Source organism: Ambystoma mexicanum, chromosome 12 (assembly GCF_040938575.1).
Source record: "Ambystoma mexicanum isolate Mex_15411 chromosome 12, UKY_AmexF1_1, whole genome shotgun sequence".
NCBI lineage: Eukaryota > Metazoa > Chordata > Amphibia > Caudata > Ambystomatidae > Ambystoma > Ambystoma mexicanum.
Window position 1 is genome coordinate 78823220 of NC_090936.1, and position 13283 is coordinate 78836502.

The window sequence follows — 13283 nt, forward strand, 5'->3', positions numbered from 1 at the left end:
ACAATGCAGAGCAACACAGGTTTGAATCCCTGATCCACACTTAGAAACCTCTTCTGTATTGTTTTGCATTTGTCAGCCACCTTCGAATTTGTGCTGTGCCTGTAACCGTTGTTTTCCTTCTGCCTGCTACCTTGAATTGCACTGTGCCCAGTGACCACTGTGCTTCCCCTTCTTGCTTTCCCACCCTAGCCTTCCATCTCTCCTGTCTCCAAATCATCCCCTCAGCTCCCCCCGCCCCATCTCCATTCCCCACCCTTTTGCCTCCCTTCCTCTCCTCCACAGATATGCTGCTCTGTCTCTTCTATCATTTCCAATTGTTTCTCCATCGACTATCCTTCCCTACTCACGAAGTCTGGTAGGAAGAAGTTCAAAAAGGATATCCTGGTCTCCAACCCAGGCCTACCTTTCGATGATACCTACACCCGCGCTTACAGACAGACTCTCACGGACATTCTCTGTCATTCCTTCAGCAGACCTATGGTCTCTCCTTGCTCTTCCTCTCCCATTAATAGTGGCACCCGGGAGGCCCACTTTGCCTCCTTCCACTCCTCCAAGGTCATCATTAATGTTTACAGGAATGGCACCATCTTGGTCCAAGGCCCTCAGGCGACTCGCCTCCTCTTTGACAGACTTTTCCCCTGCCATATCAATTTCCTTTCTGCTCCCGCTATCCCTTCTGCAGCTTCCTTGCCCCCACCCTCCACCACTGCTCTTGCATCCTCTTGTGGGGGAGGTGCCAAGCACATTTCGCACCCCAACCGCCCATTTTCCAAGTACCAGAAACATTCACGCCGGAATATGTGACGTTTGATGAGCAAATAAACCAGCAGAGAGCCGCAGTTGGGCTCTGTCCAGTACCTATCAGAATAACAGCAACTGTTGAAGTACCGACACCCAAGAAAACCTGGACAGTAAGGTACCCATTGAGAAAACCATATCGACAAGTGAGACAGAATGAGGATTGTCAGAATGTAATACCTGAAGAAGCCAAGAAGATACTGAAAGAAGACGAATGGTGACGTCATAAGAACCCAGACTGACTCACACATACAAGATATAACGACCTGAGAATGACGACAAAACAGACGAAACACCATGGATAAGTGACATCCTGAGCCTAAAGTGAAACAATGGATGTTAAGATGTCAGAAATTATGCGATATGCATGAAGATATTCAGTTAGTTTAAACGTGTACATATGCAAAGTAACCGCAAGAAGCACAGAAATCGTGAGGCTTGCTTATGCCTAGTAGTAAGATAGATTGCGGCAAGCACCACCTATACATATATAACCACAAAAGAGCACTTTATAAGTATACTTCCACTACGCACAAGAGCAGAATCAACCAAACTTTACTAAAGGTCTCAAGAGGAGAGTTTTGCAGCAAACAAATCGAGAATTAAAGCCAGAGAAGCAGACTCGAGGCCAACCACAAAGAAATAATTGACACATGACCACTGAAGTGATGATTGATTGTTGCAATAATTGGGAGGCAGGCTAGGGGTGCAGACAAACTCCCCGCACCTGGCCGGCTATTCTGCACGCTGCTAAGTGCAAGTGGAAAAGTATGAGTGTGTTGATGCCAACCCAATCATAGTGGACCGTGTAATATAGGGTCCTATAGTTAGTAGAACCAATGAGACGTCGTACTTTTAGTGACGCTTACAGTGGCCACTTTGAAGGAAGGGCTTAGAGGCCCCACTTGACATGGTTTATCCAATCCCCTCTCCCCGTTACCATATACAGATATAGTACATAATAAGTTACTTCCTAGAACAAATCAAGTTGCATGCTAAGTTTTAAGAGTTACACGTCAGTGATGACGAGTTTTTGGCATAAATGTTATGTTTTTTCTGAAATTAATTGGCGTTGAAGCTAGAAGGTAGATCGAGCGATTGCTGATATTCATTGAACTCCCCGTTTTTTGTACTCTTCATTAAACAGACTCCCTTTGCCAAACTATTGAGTTGTCATTATTGATTTGGTGCAAGAGTACAAATCTGCATCCCCTTCAATCTCTAGGGTGCTGCTGCTCATCTTAAAGTGCTGTTTGGAAATCCCCCAGTCCTATGGGCCGCCTGGGGTCCATCGTGCACACTCTTCTTCCGCCTTGGCGACCCTGCGTCGCCCTCCTTCCTCTTCCTTCTCCTTTGCCCTCCCTCTGCCTCCTCAACCTCCGCAGGGAGTACCTTCGATTTGTACCCCTCCCCGGAAGTCTTTCAAGGATGGCAACCTTCTCCACCTTGCCACTCTCTCGCTCGTCAAACACTCCTCTGACATCTGCTGTCTCCTAGAAGAGCATGACCTTTATGTACTTGGCTCACCGAGACATGGTTCACGCTGGCTCGTTTACGAGTTTTGACACTCTCCTCCCTGATGGCTACAAGATCCTCTCCGCACCCAGAACCAACCACATCAGTAGGAGTGTAGCCCTGATCTTCCCCGAGTGGATTCCTGCCTCCATCATTTCAACGCAGGCCTACACCTCTGTTGAATGTCTGGTCTGTAGGTGCTCTCCCTCTCACCGTGTCCTCCTCCTCCTCCGTGTCCTCCTCCTCCTCCTCCTCCTCCTCCTGACCACTGAACTCCTCCTCCTTGGTGACCTTAACATCCATCTAGATGCTTCCTGTCAGCCTCTGGACTCTTTCGGGGCCTCTGTGTCTCTTTCTATTCTTCCATCTAGTCCGACACACTGTGCAGGGCACACGGTAGATGTTCTCATCTTCCCCCGACCTCCCCCTCTCTAACCCCCTCATAATTCCCCTGGAGTGCCCACTTTATCCTTTCCTCCCATCTCTACCCCATCCAGCACTGGCACCCACCTTCTCAGTCATCCGGCCCATGAAGAGAGAGAGAGAGTCCCCCCCCTCTCCCTTCTCTCCAGGATTTCCAGATAAGTCCAATCTATGAAATTCTTGTATAAACAGGTTCTTCCTGGTTCTTCTAAAACCATCAAGGGCCATATTGACACCCTCACTCCTGTCCTGGCTGATTTCTGCAATCATTCTTTCACCACTGGAGCCTTCCCCTCCCCTCTTAAGCACTCTCTTGTGCACCCTCTTCTCAAGAAACCCACAGCCTAGCCCCCTCTTCCGGCTATCTACAGCACGATCTCCATAACCCCTTTCTAGGACAAACTCTTGGAAAAGCTGGCCATCGCCCAGCTTAACCTCCACACGGATTCTATTGGTTGTCTTCATGACCATCAGTCTGGCTTCAGAGCAGCCAGGAGCATGGAAACTGCTCTACTGAACATCCATGAAGACCTGCTCTCCAACCTTGATTTTAATCTCCCCTCTGTCCTCATCCTACTCTATCTCTTTTCTACTCTATCCTGCTCAACTGCTTCTGTGATAACCTGGGTATCACTGATCAGGCACGGCCCTGGCTGACCTCTTTCCTCCCTGATCGACCCTCCCAGGTCCAACTTGGGTCCTTCCTTTCCTCTATCCCACTCTCCACCTGCAGTGTTCCCCATGGTGCCAACCTCGCTCCCTGGCTCTTCAACCAATACCCAGCACACCTCGCTCACCTCATTGTTGCTCTCTGCTCCAATTTTCAGTGCTATGCTTATGACGCTCAGCTGGTTATCAGGCTCCCCTCGCACACCTCCTCTTCGACTGTCTGCTATCCAGGAGTGATGTGCCACCAATGACCTCTACCTGCATGCCAGTAAGACAGAGATCCTTCTCATCGGCACTCCTGCACCTTCCTTTCCCATCACTCTATGGCTGGCCTCCCGTGGCCCCTTGCTGCTCCCACCTGTGAGGCTAAGAACCTTAGGTCATCTTTGACTTCAAGCTCTCCTTTTCTCCTCACATCACTGATGCCCCAAACAAGTCAAACTACCAACAGCACCTCCTCAGGGGTATTCTTCCTTTCCTCTACTTCCCCCAGAAGCTCACTGTCTCTAGAGCTATGGTTCTCTCTAGGGTGGACTATTGCAACAGCCTCTTTCTAAATCTGCCTGCCTCCACTGTCCGCCATTTGCAACTCATCCAGAACAGGACTGCAAGTCTTGTCCTTGGCCTTAAGCCCAGGGTTCGTATCTCTCTTGCCCTGAAATCCCTTCATTGGCTCCCAGTGGCTGCAAGGATTAAATTCAAGACCCTCTGCATTGTTCACAAGGCCTCTGGGGCCTAGGTCCGCTAGAACTTCAACTCTCCCTCCGGAAATACCTTACTACTCAAGCTCTCTGCTCCTCTACCTCAAACTCCCTCCGGGTCGGTTACTTCTTCAAGCAACAAGTTGGTGGTAGATCTCAGCTGGGGCCTTCCTCTGGAACAGCCTCCCTGCCTCTCTGAACTTGAGGAGAACCACCTTTTGTTCTGGAAGCACCTCAAGACCTTCCTATTTGCTTCTGCCTTCCTCTCTTCCTCTCCCCTGCTGACCTCTGTCTATTTCTGCACTGGGCTCCTGGTTCCCCTCAGTATTCGGGCCCAGATCTCTGCCCACCCTTCTGCATACCATCATGGCCTCCTGATAACCCTTGCACTTGGGTGTCTGTATCTGCAACCCTACAGTCCCCCTACCTGCACTTATCTGACACTCGTTGTCTGCGCTTAATTATTGCACTTGCCACCTGGCGATCGCACTACCTGTTATTTTCCACACTCGTCCAGCATTTTCCACTCCTACCCTGCCCCTTGCACTTTTCCCCCATCCTTCTCCCCTGCACTTGCATGTTCTCAATGTCACTGGGCCTAGTAAGATGGTTCTGTTTTTACAGTTTTCCTCCTTTATACCCCACTCCCTTTCTTCGCCGCGCCCTGAAACACTTGTTTATGGGCGCGATACAAATAAACTATCATATCAAGCAGGTTTCATCTCTCTACAGCACCGTGGAAGGAGCCATGCTGCATGGGCTCCTGCAATAGCTTGCCTGCCTTCTACCATCGCTACAGAGCATGCGCATTGCTTGGTTAAGCCTATGGCTAATGTGCTGTGCTTCGCGCTTGCTGTGCGGATATCATTTGAAGTTGAAATTGGACCTAAATTCAAAGGCATCCTGAGGCTTCCAGGATGTGATATTCCCTGCACCTGCTTCTTACCTTATTCTTGTATTATCAATTTACCTGCAACTTTGCACTCTTAGTGACTCATTGTGCTTATGGCTTGCCAAGATGGCTGCACTATTTTACCTGGCACTGCCTGGCTCCACTCCTCCTCCCATTCGCTGTCTGACCTTGAAAGGCCAATCGGGGCAACCGGGAGGTGGGAGCCGGCCCAGATCTACCAAGGCCCACGACAAAGACCCCCGTCTGCTCCTTGTCTGCTACAGGTACGATTCTCCTCCCCAATCTCCCCCCCCCCCCGGTCGCCTGTGATGTTGTGGGATAGGCACCATGTATTTGCCCATTGATTTGTCTTCTCGCATTTGTGTGCTGCTGCCACCCTGGCACATGGGGTCAGGTTCATTGGATGTGATCACTATGTATTCTCTCGTTTGCACTTGTAGCACAATGCATTACCTTTTCGCACATTCCACGATGTAAATTACCTCGTACACTTCTACCTCTGTAACCTGAAGCACTTACTGTAACCATATTCTTAAATTAAAAGTGCCTAGATACCTCTGGGTTTTGTGCGCTATACAAGTGTCAAATAAAATAAAAATAAGCACGTTATAACTAACCAATGATCAATACAATAGTGAGGAAGACTTACTCTATGATTTGGTCTCTTTCTGTTGGGGGTCCCAAACCCTTCTTGTATGGCCAGTTGTGTCCTCTTTTCCACTGTTACAGCAGACAGGGTCCCAGACCCTTCCCTGGTGGCCATTGGTGTTACGCTCACCTGGTATCCACAGGGATGCCACCCAGCCGGGTTACTCGCTGGTATGCTTCTCAGCTTTGCCCTGATGTGGTCTGCGGGGAAGGTTCTGCCTGAAAATACAGGAAGACTGTGTTCAAGACTGACCGACTGTGGTAAGTATCCTCCCTCCACCCCCATATGATTTCAGTCCCTCTGGCGCCCTCTCCTCACCTTGTGGTAGAATTAGTCGTGCTCTCCGTCCTGCCTTCTTTGCAGGGGCGCTTTATCTTTCATGGGCGAGTGCGGTCCAGTTACTTCACCGATGCCGGCCCGTTTGATATTGTTCAGGTAGGTCTTATTGCTGTTCTTTAGTTTTGTTGCTATCCTGCTTGCCTTTCTTTGTTTAAAATGTCTCTTTTTTTCTCTCTTAGGTATGCGGAGCTTCAGCGCGGCGAACTGGCTTGGTGGAGCCCCGCTGGTAAATGATGGCGCATTAAGAGCGCTATGATGCGGTAAGTAAGCGCTATGCGCAGTGCTGCGAAGTCTTGCCTTTGCTAACCTGTGTTTTCCTTCCTTGTAGGTTGCGGTGTTCTTCAGCGCAAGTGGAATGTCCGGAGTGGTGCCAGCCGAGAGGCGACCAGCCAGGTAAGCCTTTTGAGCAGTTCGTAATTTGTAAATGTCTCTGCTGCTTTCTTTAATGTTGCCTCCATCTTCCTCTTTCAGGTCGTTCTGTCTGAGAGGCGTGCAGATTCGAGGACGCTGTTCTCAGTAGCTGCAAGTGTTTAAAGATGAAGACTGCAGGTAAGATACTGCTGCTAATGATGTTCCTTTTGTCTCCTTGCAGGTTCTGTTTCTCCGAAGGTTCGAGGGAATAGCTGGACACCGAGCGTCACGTTGCAAGCTGCAAAGTAAAGCGAAGCATGTTGTCTTGCTCAGGTGTTGTTTAAATAGCCCCAACAAAATAGTCCAGGTAAAGTAGTCCATAGGCTACCACACCCAAAACACTGGACCGCATAGCTTGGTTCTTAGGTACCAAGCTATGTGGATGCCTCCATGTTGGCTGACAATACAATAAAGTAGTTCCCAAGCACATTGTTTTTCGTGGTGTATGAGCCTGGCGCCATAGGCACCAGGACTGGCCCCATGAGACCCTTTGAAGAGGATGCCAGGCTCTAGAGGCTCGAGTCCTGACTCCACCTGGCCAATGGGTTTGCCAGAGGGGGTTTTGGGCGAGGGTCCTGACAATTAGGATTCTCTGCGCCACTGTCTGGATGGTGACTCCTTCCGGTAATAGCTTAATGCGGGATCGGGTCCCAGACCCTTATATTGTTTGTGTTCCAAACCCTTCTCTCTCACTCCCCCCCCCTCCCTGCCTCCCTCACTCACTCCCTCTAGTGATAGGCCCACTTGGTTCACTCTCCTGCTAAGTACTGCCACAAAGGAGATTATTTGTATCGTTATTTTCGGTTAACTTGCATTCATTCATCCTTCACCTTTACACCCCTACCGGTTCCTGCGTTGCACCCGTTCCCCTCCCTGGCACCGGGACACACTGCCTGTTCTTCCTGGTGTCAGGCTTCATTCGGGAGAACTGTGCAGGCGTTCTGAGCCTGCGTTGTCCTCACTCCGCGTGTCTCAATCCAGTTCTATGGACCAACGGTGTAGGCGCTCTTGCCTCCTTTGCTTTTCCTGGGCTGCTCTCCTTCTGGGCTGGCCTGCATTCAGGACTGTTTTACCTCTCCCTCACCGAGAACTTCGTCTATTTTTATGTTGCTTAAGTGAACATTCCCCGCATGGAGCACTAGAATTCCTTCTCCATGGCTCCTTGGGGCCACCTCTTCCTAGTACTTACATTGGGAGTAATCTTTATGTCTCAAATGATTTTCTTCGTCCCAGTTAGTAAAAATAACGTTCTGTTACAATAGCACATGGATGTATCAGAGGGGGTGTGTGAAAGGGTTCAGTGGTGCTGCCCATCACCCAGGTGGTCATCCTCATGAGAAGTGTCAACACCTTGTGAATTGTCAAAACACCCACACTACAGGCACAAGGCCAACCATCTGTCACAGTGATGCCTTATACACTTCTCACCTAGATCACTTCCAAGCATGCAGCGCACAGCGTACTTCCATACTGTAAACACAAAAGTGCGTTACAATATTTCCTTTACCCACACACACACACACACACACACACACACACACACACACACACACACACACAAAAAACCACCCTGGGCCTTCTGGTGTGGTTTGAAAAGAAGGGAGAATTGGAAAGGGGTGATTTGTCAGCAGAGTAATCCCAGAGGAGCCCAGCAACCCCCACAAGAAGGGCCCAGCCTCAACAACCCAGGAATCCTTAACATGTTTGGCAGCATGGCATAATGACTGCTTGGGCAGCAGCCTCAGGCCTGTGTTGTCACCTGGTAATCTGCCTACTGAAAACTACTCTAACCTGGAAGGATCTACAGGTTCACCCACTTATCCATACTATAGTTCTAGTCGTTTGTGGACATTTAGGGCAGAGGACCTTCAGTGCTGTTCTTGGGGCACACTGGTGCTTACATTACTGGTTTGTAATAAGAACGATTCCCTCCCCACTCTTCAGTGCTGTGAAGTGGTTTTACTGTGGAGTTAGGAGCTCCACGGAAAACAATATCTCCATTTTCTATCAAGGGCCAAATACAACCCATTTACTTTATTAACCATCTTGCTCCCTTGGCTAACAACAACATTCACCTCTGTGTATTGCCCATCTTCAGTTTAATTTTGTCAAATGGTTTAGCACGGGTCAGAGGGATGCCACTACGGTCTTGCTGTTCTGGTCAAAGAGGGCGCACACACAGCATCTACATAGTTAGGGGCGAGTGTGGGGTATGAAGACTTCCATGTGCCTCTGGGTGCCATACCATGTGGTACTTTTATGAAATACTTACGCCCTCTTACATGATAGTTATTCAATTGCATGCACCTGCAACACAGCTCACCCTGGATGGGGCTCCCTTCTGCCTACACCTGGTAGCCAGACCCCTCCCTCCAAGATGTGAGCGGTTACAAGGATAAACCAAAATCAAGGGCTTCTCTTTTTATTACTGGGTGGCTTTAGCACACTTCAGGCCCATGGCAAACCCAATCACCTTGTGACGCCAATGGTTTTATGAGCAACGTGCCAATAATTGTTCTAGTTCTTTACAAAACACAGATATAAGCCCTTCCTCAAAAGCAGACGTGGATCGGATCCACACGTACCCACACAATCACAGACATACTTCCTACCTGGGTTACAGCTCCCCTGATGATTACAGTCAAACCGTTGCCCACTTTCCAGTCCCCTGTTCTTATTTCTCACCTCCCCTCCCCTCCCACCCATGCCTCCCCAAGATTAAGGTCTGGACAGCCCTGATGGGGATGCAATAAGCCAGGCCCTCCGACTACTTTGATGGTGATTTGGTATAGTATAAATGTTTTATAACAATGAAGGATTCAGGTGGTACACCTCTCCAGTACATGTGCAGTGCCATAGCACATCTCTCTCACCATCTAGACACCCCACGCTGGAAAATAAGGGGGTTGCATAGGCATCCCCACTAAAATTAAGCTTTGACATATGTTCATTAGATGGCTTATCAAAATACTTGCTTTCCTTAGACACCTTGTTTAGAATTGTTATGCTCGAGATAAAACATGGCCCTGAGCTATAATGAGATATTTATTCCATGCCTCAGTGAAAACTGCACTTGCTTTGCTAAAAGACCTGCTTTCAACGTTATCCGTTGCTGAGCCTGGTATGCAGACTTTAGTCAAGGACAGTGTGCTGGGAGGCTGGTTTTGTTGCGTCTTGCTATGAGTTATGCAATTGTTTTTCCTTGGTGTTTAGAAGAGGTTGACCCGGTCACTCAGCAATGCGTAAGTGCTAATGCCAGAAGGTTCCAGAAATTGACACCCCTTTTTAGGAGGGCATATATTGGGAGGCTCTGGAGAAGTCAGGGGGGAAAAACACAAAGACGTCAGTCGGAGGGGGATTGGGGGGGGATACGCCTTGTTCCGACCTTCCTGTGGACTGTTGTGCTCTCTGCCTGGCTGTTACCGGGGTCTTCCAGCCACTTCTGGCGAGATGAGGGACTCCTGTACGCCCACAGAGATGTATCTTCTTTTGAATTCTCCATCTTCTCTGATTTATTTTTGTTTTATCACTTGTTGCTTCTTAGCTATGAATAAATAGTCGTATAAGTGCTCATTATTTTGCTAACTGCATATCTGGTTGTGAGTTATTGCTCCGTCTACCTGCGTTGAAACTATTTTCCTTGCCCTGCAAATGTACTGGTGATAAATAATTGTCTGTGCACTCGTGGCGAGCAATACAAGAATAAAGCAAAGAAACTCATGATTTTGAATGGAAAAAACCTGCATTTGACCAACAAGTCAAAATCAAAGGGGGTGTTGATTTCAATCTGTAAGAATATACCACTTACCGCTATCTGTGTAGTCAATGGCTGATGTCGGATAACATAGGCTCCGGATGTTTTTATCGATGACCCACAGATCTTCCATTCCATCTCAACATATGCAAACTCCGAGAGGAGACAGCCTCATTTTAGGCATGAACGCCAATTAAGACCCAACTAAAGCATACTTGGCGATACTGCGAGAGCACATGGTGACATATCTACACACACACACACACACCACTCACCGCTGAATTTTAAATTTCCCAGGTCACAGGATGAATTCCCCAGTTCACAGGATAAAACAACTTCCTTGCATCGATAGGGAGAACGCAAATGCTGCCCAGAGAACAGTATGGGAACAGTCTGATCCCTTTGCAATACTTTCAAAGTGTTTTGGTTTATTGTGCTAAGCATTTAGAGGTGATTCATTATATATATATATATATATATATATATATATATATATATATACACACACATACATACATACACACATACATACGACATACATGTGTAAGTGTTTCTTTGATGTGCATTACTAACTAGGTTCAGTGTACTTACCTACAGCTCACATCTTCATCTTATGATAAGCCTGACTGCTCCGCCACTATACCAAGGTTCCATGATTAGTACAGTGATTCTAAGAGTTGGAGATCTACAAACCATTGGGCTAGTTTTGTAAAATCTACCTAACAGTGGACTTTGGGGAAAACTCACCCAACACATAACACCACATCTAGGGCCATTTTTACCAAAAACTGAGCAATATGACAGCGTTTCAGAAAAGAAACTAGATGAGATGGCGCACCCGCCACCAAAATACCACTCCGGATACTGAAATACGATCCAAGGGTCTTTACTGTAACTTTTTCTGAAATCAAAGATACGGCCTTCTATGTTCTTAGGGTGTTTGGCTCTAGGGTTGTCCCTCGCTAACTCAACTACCCTGGCTTTTTCTTCTTCCCTAGCACCAAAAAGGGGGTATCCCCAAGACGGTGGCAGGCTACCTCCCTGTGGTTCTTCTAGTTATCCCTGACCTAGCCCTGCTTAGTACTCTGGGGGATTTGGGTTGGTGCTTCCTTCCATCCAGTTCCACGTGTTCTCCTTGCAGGCACCGTCTCTCCTGACCCTTCTCTACACTGGGCCCCGAGATGTTCCCCCTCCCGCCATACTACTTTCCCTGATGCCACACTGCTTATGTTATGCCTTGCCTGACCATTGGGCAAACCCGATGGAAATACAGCAACATCAAGCAGAGAAGTGGTCAAAGGGAACCCATCAGAGACATCCAGACTGTCAAGAGGAGATGACTAGTACTATCAAGGGGCATGTATTTACTCATGAGAGTAGCGGCAGCTAACAAAGCATCAATGAAGTCAGTTTTTCGAGCCATGAGGACTACAGCTTCAACCAGTATTAGTTCAGGTTTCCTTATAGAGCATTCACTGCACAACTTAATTGCCTATTTGGACATAAAAACCAGAGGCATAGTCGAAAGCATCTGTCGACCACACAACCTCATTAGATTATCAAACCAGGTCACATAAAAAACAAAGAATGGGGAGTTTCGGCACATACAGGCTCAATATCTATACCCTTTCACTAGAACCAATACAGTGTGCCAAATGAATAAAGAAACATCTATGGATCAAATAGACATGGAAGCAGAAGGAATAGGGAAAAAAATGTACATATATTTAACTGCAGTTCAATCTGGACATGGTGTCAAAATCCAGCTCCCTGAAATGCTTCAATGTGCTAGACCTAAGCCAGCCAGGAGGTGGCTTGTCGTTTTCATGGTTCACTGATAGTAATAAAATTGGAAGTGGGAAGGAGTAGTAAATGTTATCATTATTCTCCATTGTATTACTACTTTAATGTCCATCACATGTTCATATTTAGCTGCTCACCAATTCTTGCCTGTTTTATTGAAAGGTCAAATTAAACCGCAACACTAAATCAACCTGAATTTCGGATTAGCCTACAGGTAGGGCTGCAGTGCTTTCGGAGGGGCAGTTTTGGATTCCAATTTCTGGAGCGATTTATAGTTGCAATGACAGGGAATTTTTTATCTGTACTGTGGCGGGTCTTCGCAACAAATAACGGAAGGTCGGTAAAGATCAGGGATTCTGCAGAGTTCCACGATTAAATATTTCAAATAGCAAATATTTGCCTGGGAGTTAACAGAATATTTATTTTGTTCTCGTTTGAAAGTTGCCGCTTAAGTTATTTATTTTTTTAAACCATAACAGAATGCTTTACTCTGTCTTTAATAGACAGTGAGACGTTTCTGTGAGTAATATGTAGTGAAAATGTCCATGTACAAAAGGTTTCAGTAACAAAAACAGGACGTTACAGACGCCAGATTCAATTTGTTGAAATTGAGGGGGGAATAAAAGAAAAATAAATAAATAAATAAATAAATAAAACCACCACCGCTAATGTTTGAGGTTCATGTGGATAGACATTAAGAAGATATCCTGCACAGAGCTGGGACTGTGGTTGCCTACGGGCAAAAATGAGGTAAGGATTCAGAGAGGTTCTTACCACCAGTCTGCCCAAAGCATGTTTGGACATTGAATTCATCGGAAAAAAACCGACCTCACACCAACTGACACACACGTCCCCTAAAGCCTATCGCAAATTCTGTTCACCCACCACACCCATGTATTAACATGACTCACCTGCGGCTCTCATGATCTTGTTTGTGAACGCCATGCACCAGTTCCTACCACTTCCATCATGTTCATGTTCTTCCACTATATTGGTCTTCAGTTCTGCTTCAGCCACTCCCACCCAGCTGTGCAATTATTCCTAGTGCAAAAGACAGGAGGGTAAAAGCAGGGGGGTGTTACAGGGAGCACACACAGGCAGAGCAGTCGTTTAGTGTCCCCCAAACATGAAACACAACAGCATTTTTTTTATACCAAAATATGGCTCCACATACTAAGATATCATAAGGAAATGCTTAAACTTCACTGTGTTGATGGGGTAGGGTACGTGGAGGGACTAAGGGCGCATTAATGATCACATGGGAGTGCTTTCTATGACACGTGGTGCGCATCATGATCATTCTAGCAT

The 13283-nt window shown here is 47.2% G+C and overlaps 1 protein-coding gene across 3 annotated transcripts in view; it reads right to left on the bottom strand.

Annotated features, from left to right (window-relative positions):
* Window positions 1-13283, bottom strand: part of TMEM60 (transmembrane protein 60) — a 110947-nt gene that overhangs the window by 84085 nt on the left and 13579 nt on the right. For 2 of the 3 annotated variants that reach the window (XM_069628043.1, XM_069628041.1), the window contains exon 2: window positions 12887-13016. In XM_069628043.1, coding sequence (XP_069484144.1) covers window positions 12887-12920 — 34 coding nt within the window. In that variant the 5' untranslated portion in view covers window positions 12921-13016. Of the gene's footprint in view, window positions 1-5668; window positions 5887-5986; window positions 6657-12886; window positions 13017-13283 lie in introns of all 3 variants that reach the window. The other variant, XM_069628042.1, reaches the window with a different exon arrangement.